Below are 18,874 nucleotides of genomic sequence, written 5' to 3'. Positions count from 1 at the left end.
CAGGAGAAATTACATCTCCTTTGTTCCTCGATGCAGTGCTTCATTTCCTTTTCTTGTGCTAAAGGTTAGAGAAAGGAGAAAGTATTGTTCCAGGGAACAGGGAGCCAGAGGTCTAAGGCAGCTGTGGGTTCATTCCTCACAGGCAGGAGACTACAAATCATGAAGAAATGAATCATCTGGGACTTATGCTTTCCAGGTATTTTTCTTCCAGTTATGAATGTTGATCATGACTGCAGAGGAAACAGCTGCTACTAGGACAGACAAAAGAATCAATTTCTTTTTCATTTTGAGCATTTTATTTGAACCTAATCAAAAGACCAGAACAACAGCATTTATAAAAGGTACCCAGAATAACAAAGAATCTTCTGTTAATTTCAAGTCACGTTACTTACATACAGAAACTATTTCATTTCCGTAGCTTATAGTCATAGTGATAATGATCAAAGGCACCTGCAACTGTCTTGGTTGCACATGCACTGTAGTAATTATGCATGCAAATGAGGAAATTAGACATTTTTGTGGTTGATCACCAGTATAATCACTATAACTGAATATACGATCATGGTAACTGTACACACCAATTACACATGCATGCAGTTTTAAAAACCAAGCATTGCATTCGTTGTCTCTATTCTGATAACGTCCTATGGAAACACTCCTCCACTGGAAAAAATAAAAAGTATTAACATTTTAAAATATGTACAGTTATTCAACTGTCTACTGAACATCAAAAAAATATAACAATCCAGTAATTTTGTTTTCCAAGCTGATATATCAGCAAAATCTCGCTGTCACAAGATTTACCAACCTGAAAAGAATAAGACGTTTAAACACAGAATCTTATTCCTCCTTTTTATATGTATTCACCTATAACCTCAATAAGATATTAAAGAATAGGTAATTATTTGAAAAAAATAATGCATAGGATCAAAATTTTTAAAACGAGCTGAGCTAAATTGCCAGTAGCTCATCACAACTATAGTAGAGTGGAAATAATTTTGAAGTTTGGACTTTTATCAACCTAAACACTTAAATATACAGGATTTGATTATACTTCAGACCAGAGGAGCTGGTGCATTCAAACCCATACAAGGTATTTTTCTAAGGTACCTAAACAGCAACATCGAAAATACACTTTCGTCTCTCAAGCCCCGATTTTGATCCATCCATATTAACATAGGGAACAATTTTGCTAGGGCGACAGCATTTATTATTAAGTATTTCAAAGAATATGACAGGAGTAATAAAATATTTAGATATTGCTGTACTCCGGCAGATCATGGCGTAGTCGTATTGCCTTAAGCTTCTCTACTTTGATTTTTGTTCGCAACAGTTCTTCTTCCAGTTGCTGCTTTCTTTTCAAACCATCCCTTTTCTCTTGGACATAAAGACCTATTTTTCTTTGATTTTCTAATATTATTTGATGCTCTTCTTTCAGCATCTGTAACATTTGTGGGTCATATGCACACATTGGTCTAAAGCGTTCTCCAACCTCAAGCCTAAAAAAGTCATCTCTTCTTGGTACAGGAGAGGGAGACATCATCACTCTCATGTCAACTGAAGATACTGATGTTGAAGGAGACCTTTCCATAATATGCACCAGCTGGTGTTCTTCCTCTTGTTCTAAGTTCTCATTTTGATGCGAGTCTATAATCAAAGAAGGAGGAGGTTTGACATCCTCTTCTGATTGCAAGTCCATCATGACTGCCGCGGGATGGTGATCCAGCATTGCCTGTGGTGAACTGGTACCAGCAATTGTTTCTTTATCGATACTAGCACTAGAACACACAAAATAATATTTAAATAATGCATTAAAAACTATTTTTAAAAGGTGTAGCTGTAAGTAACCAAAGCTGCATTTGAAATGCTGCTCTGCTATCCATGCCTGGGACTCCACTACATGAACATCACTGGACCCCTTTGTTCCTTCCACTGCACGCGTACAGCCCTGGCTCACAGAGATGCTACTGCCAGAAAGGCAGCACAACCAACACACAACTATCCTGCAGGCCCTTCTTGGGACACTGGAGAAGCAAGAAGGGCTATTAGTGACAAATGAGAACAAAAACCAAGCAGCAGCAAGTCATGCAAGTGACAGAGGAAAGAGTTTATGTGATATATAATGTGATTTCAAAATGGCATTAATTTAGGTTGAGTGGACTGTGGCAGAAACATTTCCATGTCCCAAACTTACCTCCTCCTGTTCTAACGTGTTCCCTGTTTCTGATTCATGCACCCAAGTATTTGGATTTTTTTTAATGTAAAACAATCACTGAATAAAATTACACAAAGAGCCTTGGGAGAAGAAACTAGAGCCCAAATCATGATCCTTTCAGTAAATTAGGGAATCAAGCTAATCCTGGCTCCTACTGTTTGAATCCATGATCTCAATATTTTTCTGAAGCTTCAAGAGAAGACACAGAAATGTTTCCATTAAGAACAGCCTATATGTCTGTGCATTTCTTTTCGAAAGTACACCACCACATCTTTGTGTAAAGCCCTGAGTCAGCAGCACCTCAAATTGTGATCTGACATCACATAAGCTTTGATATCAATAATGGCTCAAGCTGTTCCTGCCATTTCTCCACCATCAGTTGTGCCTGAAACCCTACACTTCAGCACATCAGTCTGCTATTCAGGTAACACTTTAAGCCAGATCAGCTTCTTGATCTATTTTACAGTACAGATCAACAAAGAATCCTTTCAGCACAACCGGGAAGGCAGTATAATGTAACACGGGAACCAGAACATATTAACTTGGTACCGATACCAAAGTCAGTGCATCATCATGGCCATGACTGCCTAAAACAGGGACTGTAACTAGCGGTTGCAGAGATGAGACATTGCCTAACCCTTGAAGAACTGAGCTGGTGCTGGCAGCTAAAGGCAGCAAGTGGATCTGTGATTCCTGTAACACTCATGGATGCTCCCCAACCCTGAAGGACCTGAGTTGCTGTCTATTTATTTTGGGGGTGGAAGGAGTTTGTTTACACTTTTTAAACTTCTTGTGTAAGCCCTACAATCCACAAACTGAGAAACACTATTTGATTACTAAAACACTGTCCTGGTTAGCATTAGATGCAGGTTCAAATTCTCAGAAGCAAAGGAGAAGTTTAACTTGTACCTCCTATTTCTTGTGTGAATGCACTAACTCCTTAATCAAAAGTGGCATGATCATCTCTTCTGCATTGCCTACAGTCTTCAAAACTCTTGGTTTAAAATAAATAAGCAGTCATGCTTGTAATTTCCAAAAGACCGTTGTCTAGCCTGCCATCCATTACCACGAAAGTGCATTTTCTAGAATAAAAGAATGAAAGCTTGTCTATAACCCAATTGTAACAACGTTCAACAGGGTCTGAGCAATATATTTTCCAAAAATTAATCCTGTCAACCACCCTAACTATTTTCACTAAAGATCAAAAAGAAAAAAAAAGGTCCATCTGTAGCAGGTATTGAAAATAGACCTTTCATTTATTCCCTGAAGAAAACGCCAGGATAATCCTAATTCCATTGACTGTTACCTGAGCTGCCTATAGAGTATCAATTATATCACCTTACTCCCTCCTCCTCACGTCACAAAGCTTCACCTTTTCCTACATACCCCTTTCTCACATTCCTTTTCCTCCTCTCCTGAAGCATCAGAAGTATTATCCGGCACACAATTTTCACTTGGGTTCCCCAGTGCTGACTGTAATTCTGGGTTTCCCCCCCTTCACAACCGCAGCTTCTAGCACAGCTTCCCTCCTCCTTATTTGCTGGCTCCTGGCCAGCTTCTAGCCTGAGAAAAGTGGAAACAACCAGCAGGAGAAGCAGGTCATCCTGACAAAAGGAAACAGAGACAGAGCAGAAAGAGAAAGTGAGAGAGGTTAAAGAGAAGAAAAACAGGTAAGATTTAGTCTAACACAGACGAGAGCCTCCGAACACTGAAAAATCCATCTCCTGAGTGTAATCCACACAGAACTAGAAAAATCACCAAATCTTCAGGTAACTCGTTATTTTTTTTTTTCCTTAGAGTGAGTCTTTTAAAAGGAAAACAATCTAGACAGCAAAGACAGAAAGAAAGGAGAAACAAAAGAGCCGCCTGCATGGTGGTTACTAATGTTTCTGACAACTTGACTGAAAGACAAACAACAGTTACCACAATTGGGGGATGGTGTTTATAACCCTGCAGGCACCCATGATTCACCAGGTTTTGTTCAATCACAGCAAGCTAGAAATTGCTTAAAGGTGCGATTAAGAATTTGGATTCATAATAAGTTGTATTCCCTCCTACAAAACCTGTGCCATATCCTGGCGAGTTAAAACCCAATACAAGGTGTTGAAAATTAGGGTAAAATGCAACTCAGAGTTAAAATTAGAACTATCAAATAATGATGTATTTTGACAAGGAAAAAAAAATCTTTTAAACTATATTCTTCTCCTTCAGCACACAGTGCATTGGCTGTTCCTAGGAACCATTTTGGATAAGCAGTAATAAAGTCAATGTTCTCATACTCATAAGGGACTGCAAAAAATATTTAAATTATAGGAGACAAACTATGGAGATCATTAGCTCTTAATCATTCACAAAAAGCGTCAGTGCTTTTTATAAGCCGATCTACAAACCAAAGTTCTCACACTATTTTTTTTTTCCTTCTTACAAAAGTTGGTAGTCAAGACACTGCAACCTTTATTAGCGCAATTAAAAGCCTCCTTTTGTTCCAGAGAATTCTTTGGAACAGTTCCTCCAGGGGCATTCACCAGGAGCAGCAGCACAGCCCAGTTGCTTCAGACTTCTTTACGCAAAGGACCCACAACAGCATATTTTTAGAGCATCTGGCATGTTGGGATTTAGACAATTGTTACCATTCAGTTCAACCAGTGGCACCATGAATCCAATTCAGCGTGTGCGCGCATGCCAGCTTTTCTTAGAGTGTTACGCTGCTGCACCGGCTATCGGTATATCTGATTAAAATACGGAAAGTTCACTTCCCATTAATCTGTTTGGGAAATCAAGAAAAATCAGAGCTTTTTCCAGGTTGCTGCAGAGTTACTTGACTTTTTTTCCCCTCCTCCCTAGCTTGCTTTTTATATCTGGAGGAACCAAAACCTGAACCAGGCATTTTTTGATCCCTAAAGGACCAACACAGAACCAGCAAAGTGTTGCAAGTCAGATATGAGGGGTATTAGCCAGCTGTGGGAGAAAGCCTGCATGCTGCCTGCCTGTATTATGTCTGGCTCAAATCTAGACAGTGTGTCTCACTTTACTGAGCAGTAAAAAAAACCAACAACAATAACAACAAAAAAACAAACTACAAAAAAAAAAAAAAAGAAAACTTCTAGCACTGTACCTCTCAGTTTCTCCCTGTATTTAAACTACCTAATGTACGATACAGAACTGCTTGGAGTTTAGACTGCAGTTAGCTTTGCTCCAGTTTCAGGGAATTACCGTCAATGCAAGAAAAGTATAATTTAAAAATCATTTGCACTCACAAAGGCACTGTGGCGTGAGGACTCCAATTTATTTTTTTTTTTAACGATTGGGATCAGTTAAAACATAACAAGGAAACATCAGAGTAAATGAGAGAAATAAAGTTTATGACTAAGGTTTCTTAGCTCTGTGAACTAACTTTATTACAAACCCTATATAAACTGGTAATAGTTCCATATGTTGCAAAATGACTGCAGTATTACCTTAAATGGAGGAGAATAGCCATCACTTTGCCAGTGTTTGAATAATCTGCCTATTAAAAGGTAGGGGAGGGGTAGAGGTTGGAGCTACTATTTCTCTTTGATTCCCTCTTAACCCTCACTTTCCAGAGTATGACAAAGACTCTGAAACAGGCTTTGAGAGAGAGCTGAAAAAACGAATGCAGTGCTAAGTCACCAAAAAGCTTCCCATTAAAAAAAAAGCAATATTATTTGGTCATTGTTTCCCCATTTTGGGAATTTCTCTGATAAACATTTCCTTTAGGAGAGCCTGACCACAAGCAAAGCGTTACACCGTAGATAGGAGGCGCCATAATTTTCATTCAGTAACAAAATAAAAAGAATTGTCTCACCTTTGAACACCGCTCCTGTCTCTTAAACACACATTGGAAATCTGTGGAATCATCTCCACAACTTTCTTGGTTGGCTCGGAAATGCTGCTTTTACAGTCTGAGTGAGTCTCCTTTTGCTGCAATAGCTCCTGCTTGGCATATTCTTTGAGCCTCTTGTACAGCGTGCGCAGGCCCTGTGCAGTGCGAGGAGGGCGATCTACTCCGATGGCATTGTAGTTATCAGCTATGATATCCCAGCATTTGTTTTTTTCCACTATTACAGAATGCTTATTGGTATGTTCCTCGAGAATTTTAACGTACGGCTTCACGAGTTTTAGCAAATCAAGCTTTTCAGATAAGGTGAAATTAGAAGATCTGGCCTTCCCAACCATTGTTAGCTTTGAATTAAGGAAGCCGTTGCTGAAGCCACCATGCAGTCCCTAGCTCTGCTCAGCTCTTTTTCACAAACAGAAAAAGATCAGGCTTAACTAGGCTAGTCTCATTTAGGCCCACGCCTACAAGGGAGGGTTTATTAAAATTCCTTCAGCTTAAGCTGACGCAGGTTCAGGAAATCTGCTTAAGCCAAGCCTGACCTACATAAGGCTTCAGACTGAAGAAGACGAGAAGAAACAAGCAAAATACACTTTTGTATGAAGAGACCAGACATACGCAGGATTTACAAACATAAAGGTTTAAAGATTAGCACATTACCCAGCTAAAAATTACCTAATTTAGCTTGAGTAACAAGCTCTGACACATCTCCCCAGCTCCCTCACACACATCTCAAACTGAAACCGCGCTCGAGATGATTTTACACGTAACGGTGTCCCCCCAAAAAAGCAACAACTGCTTTGTACGAGGCACGGGGCGCTGCGGGGCGCGGCGTGTGCGGGGAGCTCCGTGGCAGAGCCCCTGGCAGAGCCCCCGGCCGCCCTGCGCCCGCCGCCATTTGCATAGTGCTGGTCCTGCTGTCACTCAGGGGCGGCGCCTGCTCCAGCCGGCTAGGTTACACTCAGGCGCGGGCTCGCAGTAAAGCTGAGCTTCTCCGGCACTCGGCCGCCCGCTGCGGCTGCCGACACGGGGGCTTCTTAAAGAGGCCGCTCCCCCCGCCAGCGCCGGCGGGAACCGCGGCGGGATGCGAGGGAGCGAGTCCCCAGCGCCGCCGCGCCAGCCCCGAAGCGGCTTTTTGTGAGCGCTTGGTCCCGCAGCCGCGCCCGCCGGGCTGGGCCGGGCCTGCAGCGCCGGTGTCCGCGGCCCCGGGAACGCCGGGAGCGGCGCGTACAACGCGGGGCTGCGCGCAGGGGAGGCCGCGGCGGTCCGGACACATTCACCGGCGGCGTTATTGCCTGTGCATACCGGGATTTTCATCATATCCACGAGGAAGCAACCTACTTTATAATGATGCTTCTAGGCGTTCTTTAAGGATAAAAATATTTTTTTCATGCGCTTATAACGTTTGCTCGAAAACGTATCACCTGAAGCCAAGTCTTCACATAAAAACACGTGCAGGGTTTTACATTTCTGTGGTCTAAAAGAAATTAACAAATCAGAGAAAAACCTGCCGATGTAAGGAAAGGTGCTCTCAAACACAAAAAGCAAAAGCCAAGTTTGAAAAATGACGTGCATGACTGAAATAGTCCAAAGGGTGGAAATAAACACCATTTGAGACTACGAAGCTTCTCAAGCTTAACATGTCCAGCCTTGAAACAAGGGAGCCTGGAAGGGGGTTAAGGAAAGAGAAATCTAATTATAGTTTAAGATATCTTAAGGCTATAAAGATCTAGGTATAAACTTGTTTCCTCTAAGGGGGAAAAAAAACACACACAAGAGCAACAAAACAACAACTACGCAGACATAAGCCATATTCAAAACAAGAAATTCAAACTAAACAAAGGAAGACTTTTAACCACTAAAAATCAATTAGCATTTAGAATAATAAGCACTTTTGGAACCGTTTCTGAGACTTGGCTTGTCCATACTACCTTACAAAATTGCAACCAGTCCACTTTGCTGGAATCGCTTTAAAGCCAAGGTTAAATAAAGCATTTTATAGTCTGAAGCCCATTACACTACAATTTGAGAAACAAAATACTCATGTGGTTAGAAGCACTGTTCGAAAAACATCACTTTTAAACACCTAATCCTTCCCTATTTCCCCACACTTTGCACTTCACTAAGCGCAGAAAGCTGGCAGGTTTTTGTTTTGGTTGGTTGGTTGGTTTTGGTAATTTATGCACTTGGTTGTTCTTCAGTAACTGAAAAGAAAAATAGAGTGTGCCTCCGATAGCTTAGGCTCTGGCAGTATGAGAATTGAGGAGTCAGAGGCGAGCCTACACCGTACCCTCTGTTGTTGAAGCAGTTGCACCCTGCCCAGTCTCTTGACTTTTTAGTGACAAAAAGAAATAATTCAGTGTCAGGTTCTGTGATTAAAGGTTCGCCCCCCCACAGGCACAGGGAGTTCAGATGAACAGTGTCAAGCAGAGGAACGCCAGTAACCCAAATGAAAGAAACAGAGTCCTCAGTCTATTTGCTCACAGGCTGTAAGAAGCACAAGCAGCCCATTGGGTTGGGGGTCAGACCTGGACGGACAAGTCCATGAAGAACCAAAGGCAAGAAAAGGGAGGAATGAATGTGATTTGGGACAGAACAAGCACAGGAAAACACTTGGGGAAAAATGCATAAAAAGAGAGATGCATGTAAACAGGTGGCTGCTCAGTAGGGTTGTCCAGCCATGCCCTGTGCCTGATCACTGCAGTTTGTCCCAGGTGCTTGTTAAACTACATTTGTACCTGATTTCCTGGGTGAAGGGAACTTCTGCTCTGCGTGACTGTGCATGGCAGTGCACATTGCAGCAGCCACGGTGCTGCCACGAGTCACGGGGGTGCTTGGGGTGCAGCAACCAGAGGCCAGAGCCCACACGTGCTGCTGGCACCTGTGTCAGTGCATCACCTCTGGCAAACACCACGCCAGAGAAGCCAGCAAGTGGCACGGGAGCCAAGACTTGGAGCAGCCATGGCTCTGGGCCGGATACTGGAGAGACCAGAAGGTCTGAGATCGGGCTGCTGGAGGGGCCAGAACACCTGGGGACTGGCCACTGTTAAGGTCACTAAGCTGGACTTGCTGCCAGAGACCCAGTGCAGGTCTGTAAGGAACTGGGAGTCCATGGGATCCAGGGACCAGCTGCTGAGCACAATAAGAGCCTGAGGCCACTTGCTGGAAGGATCCCTATCATACATATATGTATTTCCCACAAACGGGCTTTCATCCCAGTCAGCCAGCAAATGGAGAGGATGAGGCCACTGATGCTGCTTGCGTTTGTGCAAGTGCCACATTTTCTGAGTGGCAGGCCATATATATATACACATATAGTATGTACACATGTATGTGTGCCTCTTGAGAATACATTCTTGTGGACCTGGCCACAAGGAATTGCAGCAGTCCTGGGCTACCAGATGCAGCAACTCCTAACACAGACCTATCTGAACTTGTATTACTCTATCACCTTACAGCTTCATGTTGCTAGAGAGACCAAGTTTCCACACTAATGCAATTATAGCGAAATACCGCTACGAAGATTTCTTTTGAGCAAGTGCCTGAAGGAATCAGCCTGAATTACATATTGTTCTGCAGGAGTGTAAAATAACCCTTGTAAAAACAAAGCTGGCTGCCAACCAAGATTTTTTTCCTCCTTTTTTTTTTGTTTTTTTCTTTTTCCTTTTTAAAATAGGTCTGCTTATCAGCCTAAGGTCATATCAGTACTTGGATGAGCAATCAGAGCAGGTGAGAAGCCTGGATATTAATGTCACACATAGACTTATTTGAACTAAAACAATAGGTGTAGTTCCAAGACAATTACAAAAGACGGAATGCTGTGGCAGTCCACCCTTCATGCTATACCTTCCACCAACACCAGCACTTAGGCAACACAGCGCATGGCCAGTTCAGGGAGATGATCCAGCTACAAGCTAACCATTTTTTTTTTTCTTTTTTGGCAAGCATAGAGTTTAATAATTGGGTTAAGTCAACATAAATGTGAGACATTGCCAAAACAGGAATTTCTGCTTACCCCCAACTATGTTCCTGCCCCTTCAGTGATATGAGCACTCACAAATCTACTGGGCAAGTCAGATCAGGGAACCGATTTGTTTGCAAATTAATAATTTTTTCTGAGCTGGGTTAGTTTTAACCACCAGCAGTTCTCTGATCCAGTATGCCACAGGACAAATAACTCTCACAAAAGAAATACATTAAAAAAGCTTCTTCAGACTCTATCTGGATTGTTTTAGGAATAGGGTTTGCAATGCACCCTACAAAAACTTGTATTCGCAGAACTGCGGGAACAGCAAACCACAGGTAGCAGGGAGGAAATTCTGGTCACTGATGAAGAAAATAGGCATACATGAACCCCTCATGTCACTTCACTGCGTTCTATACCTCCTGTTTTAATCCCATGTGCAAGGTACAGCTTATTTTTCCTTCATATTTTCCAGGTGGAATTCACTAATTTGCTCAAAATTCTGAAAAGAAACAAGTCTTGGATTCAGCTTTTTTTTTTTTTTTTAATTTGCTTGTTTCTTTCCTTCAAACAAAACAGATGCTTCCCAATTTAAATGTTAATATTTTAAAATCCAGTTTTCAAACTGATGAAATATTTGTATTTGGAAGTTCATGAAAAATGGGAGCTGTGAGAAGAGATCAGAGAATTTTTCTAGGGAAAGGAAAATCAGCATGATGATTCAAAAACTGAGCAACAGCCCCTTGCTAAGGTTGCAGAACTTCATCAGCTGGGAAATAAGACTCAAAACTACAGGTAACAGGTAAGTTGGGGGTTTTGCTGTGGAAAAGTCTACAGTTAATACCAAAAAATTATATAAATAGTACATCCTGAACTGCTATCAAGAGATGAGTGAATCACAGCTATAATACAGTCAGGGATTTAAGTAGCCAAATGACTATGAACTGCTGAAAAAGCTCAATGGGCCCAAATTTTACAAGTGACAGATTTGTATCATGGCCAATTACTGCATAAAGTGGCTCATTTAAATTTAGGCACGTTATGAGACAGAACACCCTGTAAAGGAGATTGTCTTAAATCAGGTGGGCATCTTGGGTGGAGGGAGAAGAAGGATCTTTTGTCACACAGAACTGAGGAAGAATCTCTCCACAACGGACTTTTAAATAAATCACTGTAAAGTACATGATTCAAAGTCAAAGATTCATCTGAAAGAATTAAGGATGCCCTAAGAAAGAATATATCTTGAAAGATGTAGTTTGGATCAGACAGCAAACTTGAAGGGAATGACACTGGCTTAAATGATTCAGGCTGGGACCTTCTGGTGAAAAAAATATCAAATCAGCAGTTAAAGGATCACTAAACACTGCAAAGGTGCTTTGCCCATAAAGTAGTAGCCCCACAACAAGTCTGAAGGACATCTGTTCTTAGTTAATGATATGCAAGCCAACTAGCTCTGCAGAGACCTGGGTTTAGCATGTGCAATCACCTAGGAACCTGAAAATCGTAAGAACAGGAGGACGATTGCAAGATTTGAATCAAAGCTGAAGTGAAACCCTGATGCCCCTCCACTTACGAGAAACTGTAAGAAAATTCAACAGCTATGATGGGGGGTATGTTACACATCACTGAATATACTGGGTATACTGGCAGCGGAAACATTTGGCAAGTGTTGAGGCAGTTGCTCACTCTTGCAAATGAATTTGGCAGCTGCATAAGATGATTTGAGAGTGTCTGTAGGTAGTAAGGGCTGCAAAAGTTCCATTAGGTCATCATATAGTCCTCTTTACTGACATGACAGCAAGAGAGTGCCATGTCATTTGATCTGCCTGTCTTAAGAGCCTGCTGCAGCAAAGGGTGGGTGAGAAAGTTTTCAACTCCAAAGGTGTCTCATAGGGTCAGTTGTTTCATGCATAATTTCCAAAACTTTAAGGAGAGGTTTGAATATGACAAAGTTTTGGGAGCCAAAAGTCACAAGATTACTTCACCTGGAAGTTACAGTGCTTAAATACATTCTCACCAACTTTTCAAAAATACTTCTAGATCATTTGTGTTTCAAATAGCTTTCTCATTTCACTTGATTGTTTTTCTCATCTTCATCAACACTTTCACCATCAACTTTGCACTTTCTTGTTCTTATCCATGCTGTACCTGAACCTCTCAGACCACTCCTTTCTTTTCTCCTGCACAATTATTTCTAAACATTTCTACACCTCTGTCCTGCACTGGGGGTGGGGAGAACAAGGGGAACTTTTTCCTTTTTTTTTTCCTGCATCTATTTCTGTGATCACCATCTAGCACATTTAAACTGCTAACAGTTCTTGCAACAGCTACAAGAATGAGGGTGGATGTATCTCCTCACAAGCACAGAAAACACAGACATTAACCATGTAATTATTACCTTCACACCACTCTCTTGAAACTATCCTGAATTACACATGGCCTAGTCTAGAGCTCTTACCAGCTAAAATTCCAAGCAAAAAAGCTGACTACACTTCCAACCCCTATGCTGATGTAAGGCATTCTATCAACATTTAGCCCACTGAAATGGGAAATACTCTAATTAGACTATTAAAATGCCCTCCCCCCCGCCAGATTTTAAAGAATTTATCTTCATCTCAGTATGACTTTCCAAGGCCCACACATTCAGATCTGTAACCATTCTTCAAACTAAGTTTGGCTTAAAGATGAAGGACCATAAATTATAATACCAAGTGACCATACAGTACCATCAATTAACTCTTCCATTTATAAGTCCAGTCCTTAAAAAAGCTAAGAGAACTATTCTTTACAAATTCAGTTCCTAATACATGCTTGTATCTTCTCTGATCCTCTCTTCCAACAAGCTTTTTGATGACTGATCAGAAGCAGCTGAGAAATACAAAAAGATTTGAATATATGATTTTCTCAGGGTATTTTGCTTAAATTCTTAAGTCCCCATGAGCAAAACAGCCCGTAGGAAAAGAAACAGTGTAAGAGAAGCCAAGTTTCTGATATTATTCCAACTTTCATAGAGATAAACATTTTTGAGATTATTCTTTTAAACACTAACCTCAAAATACTTCCCCCATGGACTATTCCCTGCATTTGACATAAGAGCAGCTTTTTCCATTCTTTCCTAAACAGATATTTTGAGGACAGTGAGAACCATCTTACCACTATCTCTTTGATTTTAGGAAAGTCATGTTGTGACAAAGCTTCTGTTTCAGAGGAAAACTTAAGGCCTGAAGCCAAAAGCTGGGACTGAACTCCAGTTATGCTGGCCTGGCACCAAACAATGAGCACAACCACAGAAAGATTTGGCGACTTATCTTTGGAGGGATCGAAGCCAAGTCTGTAATAATACTCATGATAGCACAAAAAGCCTTCCCATTCCCTTCAGTAAGGCATTTCTTGTCCCTCCATCTCATAGCTACATTCTCTCCTTAAATCCATCTTTATATGTGTTGGAGACAGGTGAGCTGAGGGAGCAAAAAAACAAACCAAGCAACCCAACTCCCACGCCCCAAACTAGAGCTTTCCAAAGAGTGGGAAAGTGGAAAAGAAAAACATCGGAGAAATTTAGAATGATCATGTATTCCTCTTTTGCCCATCTTCACTCCTCACACACACACAGCCTAAAAACAAATTTTGATAAGAATAAAATAAGAAGAAACTATGGCTACAGCTTCCTTCAGGATAAGGAAACTGAAATAATTATTACTGCTAAACCTGAATCCTTGAAAATAGTCTCTATACAGAGTATTTCCAAATTTTTAAAGTTACGGTATTAGATAATTTCGTTTTCTTTATATTGCAGACTATATGCCTTGGGTTCGCATGTAACTCCCAGGAGCTAAGTTCTAAAAAATGTATTGGAAAAGTAAGTTCATTTCCCAACACATCCTCTACCACCACCTGGAAAGGGGAGTTTACTTTATATATGCAGTTTCAAAATTAGGTCTCTGTCACCACACAAAAAAAGTGTATTTAAAGTCTTTTTTTCCTTGTTTACAAACCTTAATTTTCAGTAACTTAACAAGTTAAACTAAAATGCATAAAAGATCTTTACATGTAGTGCAATTCTCTTCAGCAGTAAATGTTTCACTACTCAAACGTAAAGAACGTAGCAATTTCTATTTTTTTCATTATAAAGAAGCCACAACAGTTCCATTCAATAGGCAAGTTACTACTGCAAAACTTTCACTCTAACCCCATCATTTTATTTGAAAATGTTGAATATCTTACATCTAATATAGCTCTGCTTTGCTTTATTTTCTGCCCATGTAATAGCAGTCTGGTTTCTGGTTTTCTCCCATCCATTATCTGCTTTAGTTCAAATACACATACCAGAGCACACTTAACTAGGACAAATGAAAACTATATTTCACTGTCAATTCACTACTCTTTTCTCAAATGTGTGAATATCCTGGTTATATCATTTGCCATTACATAAAGCCTAGTTGTTCACATAACAGCAAGATACGATCATATCAAATTATAAATTATGTTGTACTAACAGTAGAATTATGCAAGCCTGGTTTTGTTTTACAGCAACCCGTTAATACTGCACTGCAAAGGGTCACTCTGTCCAGGATCACAGCTTTGTGGTCACTGAATGTTATACAATATGTTGCCTTTGGTGGTAAAGCTGGTTTTAGTTCATTCTTCCCCTCTCACTCTTGGTTCCTAATTCTACTACCACAGTGTGTGTTCTCACTCAGCTAGTGGGCATCAAGATGAGTAACCCTGGTTATGGTTGTGGACTTCCTCAACAGGCTAGGGTATCACATCAGCACACTATACCCCTTTGCTTGCTTTCTGCCTGTGGCCGCTGACTCCATGTTACCTGACTATTGATACAACCCAACAATGGTTTCTCCCTGATAAACTTTAAAGAAGTAGGGAATTCATGGCTGCTGCGTTTGGTCCTTCTGACCACAGAAATAGAAGCCCTTGAGGAACAGTGTTCTGCTCAGTACATAGTTCTGGTCACTGCCACCCTGAAGGGTCATGAGAACAAGCAATGTCAGACTAAGGAACCTCTTATCTTTTTTTTTTCTTTAAAGTCCTGAGAGTTTTGAACACTTTAAGATTAGAGTCGTAAAGTTACTTTGCTAAAATGCTGTTCCCAGCTTTAGTATCGTACTATCTCCATGCATAACTGTGCACAACGCATGACCACAACCAAGGGGAACTCTGAGTGTGCATAACCAGCTGGGGAAATGCCAGGGAAGGTTTTATGTAGCAGCAGAATAGAAAACATCCTCTCGCGTCCCATGGAAGGACACCAAGCAAAAGGTGTCATCAGGAGATGCCAGAGAGCCCCAGAGCTGCAGACCAGAAAACACGAGCTATCTAGGACTAAATAATCACAGAAGATTCTGTGGCAAGTCTACCTGCAACATGGTGACTGCTGGGCAGTGGGGTACTGGGACAACAGGTGACAATTTGTGTGTATACCCACCATGACTGATGTATAAATGAATACTTATATAAACAGTGTCAGATCAGAGATGTGAACAATTTCTCTTCTGATACATTTACATCAATCTAGTTTTCTTTACCAGTCCCCATCTCCTGAGATGAACTGATCAAACATGCACAGATGAAACCTAAACAGTAAAGAAACTATCCTGAAATGAGAAATAGCTTGTCTATACATTTGTCTATTCACTCTCACAAACTATTCTGTCTATAACATCGCAGGGAGAAGAAGGTCACTTGAAATCATAAAGAGCTAGCAAAATAATTTGATACTATTTTGAAGAATCAAGTATAACGAAATTTACAAACTTGTAAAATCTGACTTGCAAACAATGCAGTAATAAGTTATTTGCACTCAGGCATCCAGGAACACTTTAGTTGTACAAAGGTGTACTTGGTAATTATTAAGTGCTACAGATGTTTATGCAGTATCTTTTACCCAAAGACTGAACTGCTTTACCAACTGTTTATAAAAACATTTAAAGGTCCCACTGAACTGCAGCTATATGCAGCTGCACCACTAAAATAGACGGTAAAAATACTTCTGACTGGAATACCTTTTCCAGTTCAGTCTGTGAAGTGCAGTAATAGAAATGAAATAAATAACAGAAATTACAATAAATACTTCTGCTTTTGCAGATATCAAAGTAATTCTAGCAATAATATGCTTCATTATGATATGTCAGGCCTGAATGTTTTTAGTTGTGTTATCTAGAACCCACAAGTAGGCAGTTAGACTGAAATCAGACAATATGACAAATCCTGAAAATAACTTTTTTTAATCCTCTGATTAAAAGTGATAGGCAATCCATTACTACTGTAACAACAGAATGAAAAGTGAATTTTTGCGTACAATATTCAAATTAATTGGTTAAGAGTGTTTTTGTTCATGTCAAATGACAAGAGTTATTAGACTAACCTGTAACAATGTTCTATAAAGCTGAAGGAGTCAATGGACATTCCTATTATGAAATAAAACTGACTTTAAATGAGCAAAGAGTCTAAGCCCTATAGATAACATTCAAGAGAAGATAGAGAAAAATCTAATCAAAGCTATAAGCAAATAATAAATACAGTTAATATCATAGGCATGAAAAACTTTCATCCACATCTGTCGAGAAACAGAGGGTGAGCACATTAACACTGTTATGAAATACAGTTACAACCTGTCTTCATTGTGAGCTCAAAGACAGTATTTGAGTGTGACTTCTGACAAAGTTCCTCTTGGAAGACCCATTAACAGGTGTTAGTGATGCATGAAAGACAAAGTACTCCTGAACCAAAAACCAAACAGGAGGTGAACAGAATAAATCTCGATATCCAGCTTTTCTTTTCCTCTACATGAAGTTCAAACAATGAAATCTCAGTCCAACTAGAATCTTGTGTTTAAATATGCAGGTGAAAGAGCAACTAATTTCCACGCACAGTACAGTGAGCCCAAAGGAAAACACAGAGAAACACCCTCGTAGATCAAAAATAACAACAGAAAGCAAGTTGTAAACTTGGATAATAAGCATAATTTAAATTCATGTTATATAAATAAAATAATATATACTAAAAACGTTAAGTTGAAGAAGACAATGTAGGTAAAAACTTCAGTTCTGGCCAATCCAGCTTATTAGCAACACTGAGGAGACACTACGTATAGTTCAGAGATCTGCTTGTCCATTGTTTCTTCAAATGCAAAGTATTTGTATTTTTTTTGTTGTTGCTTATAGGTCCTCAGAATGTAATGAGGACAAATAGAAACCAAGCACTTCTAAGAGCTGCAATAATATCCTTCCAAACACATGTATGATTTTGTTCTCGATTACTGTTAAATAGTTTAGGAATGCTAAAGTAACTTCCATTTTTAAAGAGTGTGCAGATAGAATTCTCTGGAGGCACATGAGAAAAAGCACTAATGACAATGTAAAATAAATTACCTGCCCTCCGCACATCTGCTGTCAGTGTCAACAAGTACTATATTCTGAATACAAAACAAAGGTACCAAAAAAAATTCTCATGCTATTTGCCTCTTAAAACCAAGCAAACTCTGATTCATGAAGAAGTAGTAAAGTTCATTTTCCTACAAAGATAGTATTTATGGGAAAATACCATTTTGCAATATTCACAAGTCATAATCACAATCAGTAAAGTGCCTGTTGAACAGCACATTCAATATCTTAGAGTTAAAACTGTCTTAAAATTACAACACATAGGTATGTTTCACTCAACAACAGTTACTACAGTCTTATTAAAAAGTCTTTAGGAATAATCTCATCTCATAGAATTTCAGAGTCCTTTACACTTGTATTAGTGTAATTTTAGGAAGAAGTTTATTTTGAGAAGAAGCCTAGACAAGCAAGTATTTTTTAAGCCAGATACTCGTAATTTTTAGATTGATGCTATCAAATCAAATCAAATCCTTACTTCTCCAGGAAATGAACCCCATGTGTCAGATCACAAGTCTTTTTGAAAGAATGTGCAGCATTTTCAGGGCTGGGTTTCGAAAGATTAGCTTTATGAACAGTGCAGTTGTCCAGTGGTCCACAGGTGTTTCACAAGAATTCCAATGGAAACTGGGGTATTTATTTACACATTCCACTACTGCACTGGAAACCCAAACACAGCAGCTTTGAGCATGATATAAAGCTAGCAAACAGTTTATTATCTGCATTAAGCGATATGGAGACAATAAGCCAAAATAATGCATACACACAGACTTTTCCATTATTTTAATGCCCCTTTAACAGTGAAGTGTTCTTTGGCGGCAGAGACTGGCAGTCCGATATAATTCCATTACAATGTTAGTATTAATAAAAAACACAAACTGACTCTGGCTTTCACAATTGGTTTCCATTATTTCTGAATTTCATATCAAAAACAGCTTTGACAAAAAAAATTCATTTCATACTACAAAGGAGGTTATGGTTTACACAATCTACGTAATTACTACATTAGCTGTAATTAATAGCAGGCGAAAATGACGTAAAGGGCAGAAGTTGTCTTGGAAAATCTAAGTTATTAAGAAATCACTTAGGATTTAACAGCACCTTGATGCAGGATTGTTTCCACAGTACAGTGCTTGCACCACCAGTGAACCTGATGACCATAACCAACATTGACATTATTCATACCACATTTCACTATAGCTTTACGAAGACTTGCAGGGTTAGCCCCCTTCTACAGACATAGAAAGGCTTTGGCACCAAACAGCTTGTTCAGTCACTCAGGTATCACCACAGCGTCCACAGAAACAGCTCACTCCATCTCACTCCACATCATTTTGGTTATTTTTCTAAAGGCATCGCAGAGAACCTACACCAGCTGCAGCCAGAATACATGATACTGAAAAGGCATTTGGTATGTTTTCCACTTCACAACACTTTTGTTG

General features: G+C 39.9%; 2 protein-coding genes across 5 annotated transcripts in view; both read right to left on the bottom strand.

Annotated features, from left to right (window-relative positions):
• Positions 1–18,874, bottom strand: part of RAD54B (RAD54 homolog B) — a 63,955-nt gene that overhangs the window by 38,503 nt on the left and 6,578 nt on the right. The window lies entirely within an intron of this gene.
• Positions 1,245–6,427, bottom strand: FSBP (fibrinogen silencer binding protein). Its single transcript, XM_082044105.1, has 2 exons — positions 6,042–6,427; positions 1,245–1,778 (listed from the first exon to the last, which is right to left on the bottom strand). Exons 1-2 carry the CDS (start codon positions 6,410–6,412, stop codon positions 1,253–1,255), a joined length of 897 nt encoding a protein of 298 aa, XP_081900231.1. The 5' UTR covers positions 6,413–6,427; the 3' UTR covers positions 1,245–1,252.

The sequence above is a fragment of the Streptopelia decaocto genome (assembly GCF_964273445.1).
Source record: "Streptopelia decaocto genome assembly, chromosome: 2".
Taxonomy (NCBI): Eukaryota; Metazoa; Chordata; class Aves; order Columbiformes; family Columbidae; genus Streptopelia; species Streptopelia decaocto.
Note: the sequence above shows the minus strand (reverse complement) of the source record. Positions and strands in the feature narration are given on the sequence as shown.

Coding starts and splice junctions, on each gene's coding strand:
- FSBP (XM_082044105.1), bottom strand. CDS start 6,412: ATGGTTGGGAAGGCCAGATCTTCTAATTTCACCTTATCTGAAAAGCTT. Junction 1,779..6,041: donor GACAGGAGCGGTGTTCAAAG/GTGAGACAATTC, acceptor TGTGTGTTCTAG/TGCTAGTATCGATAAAGAAA.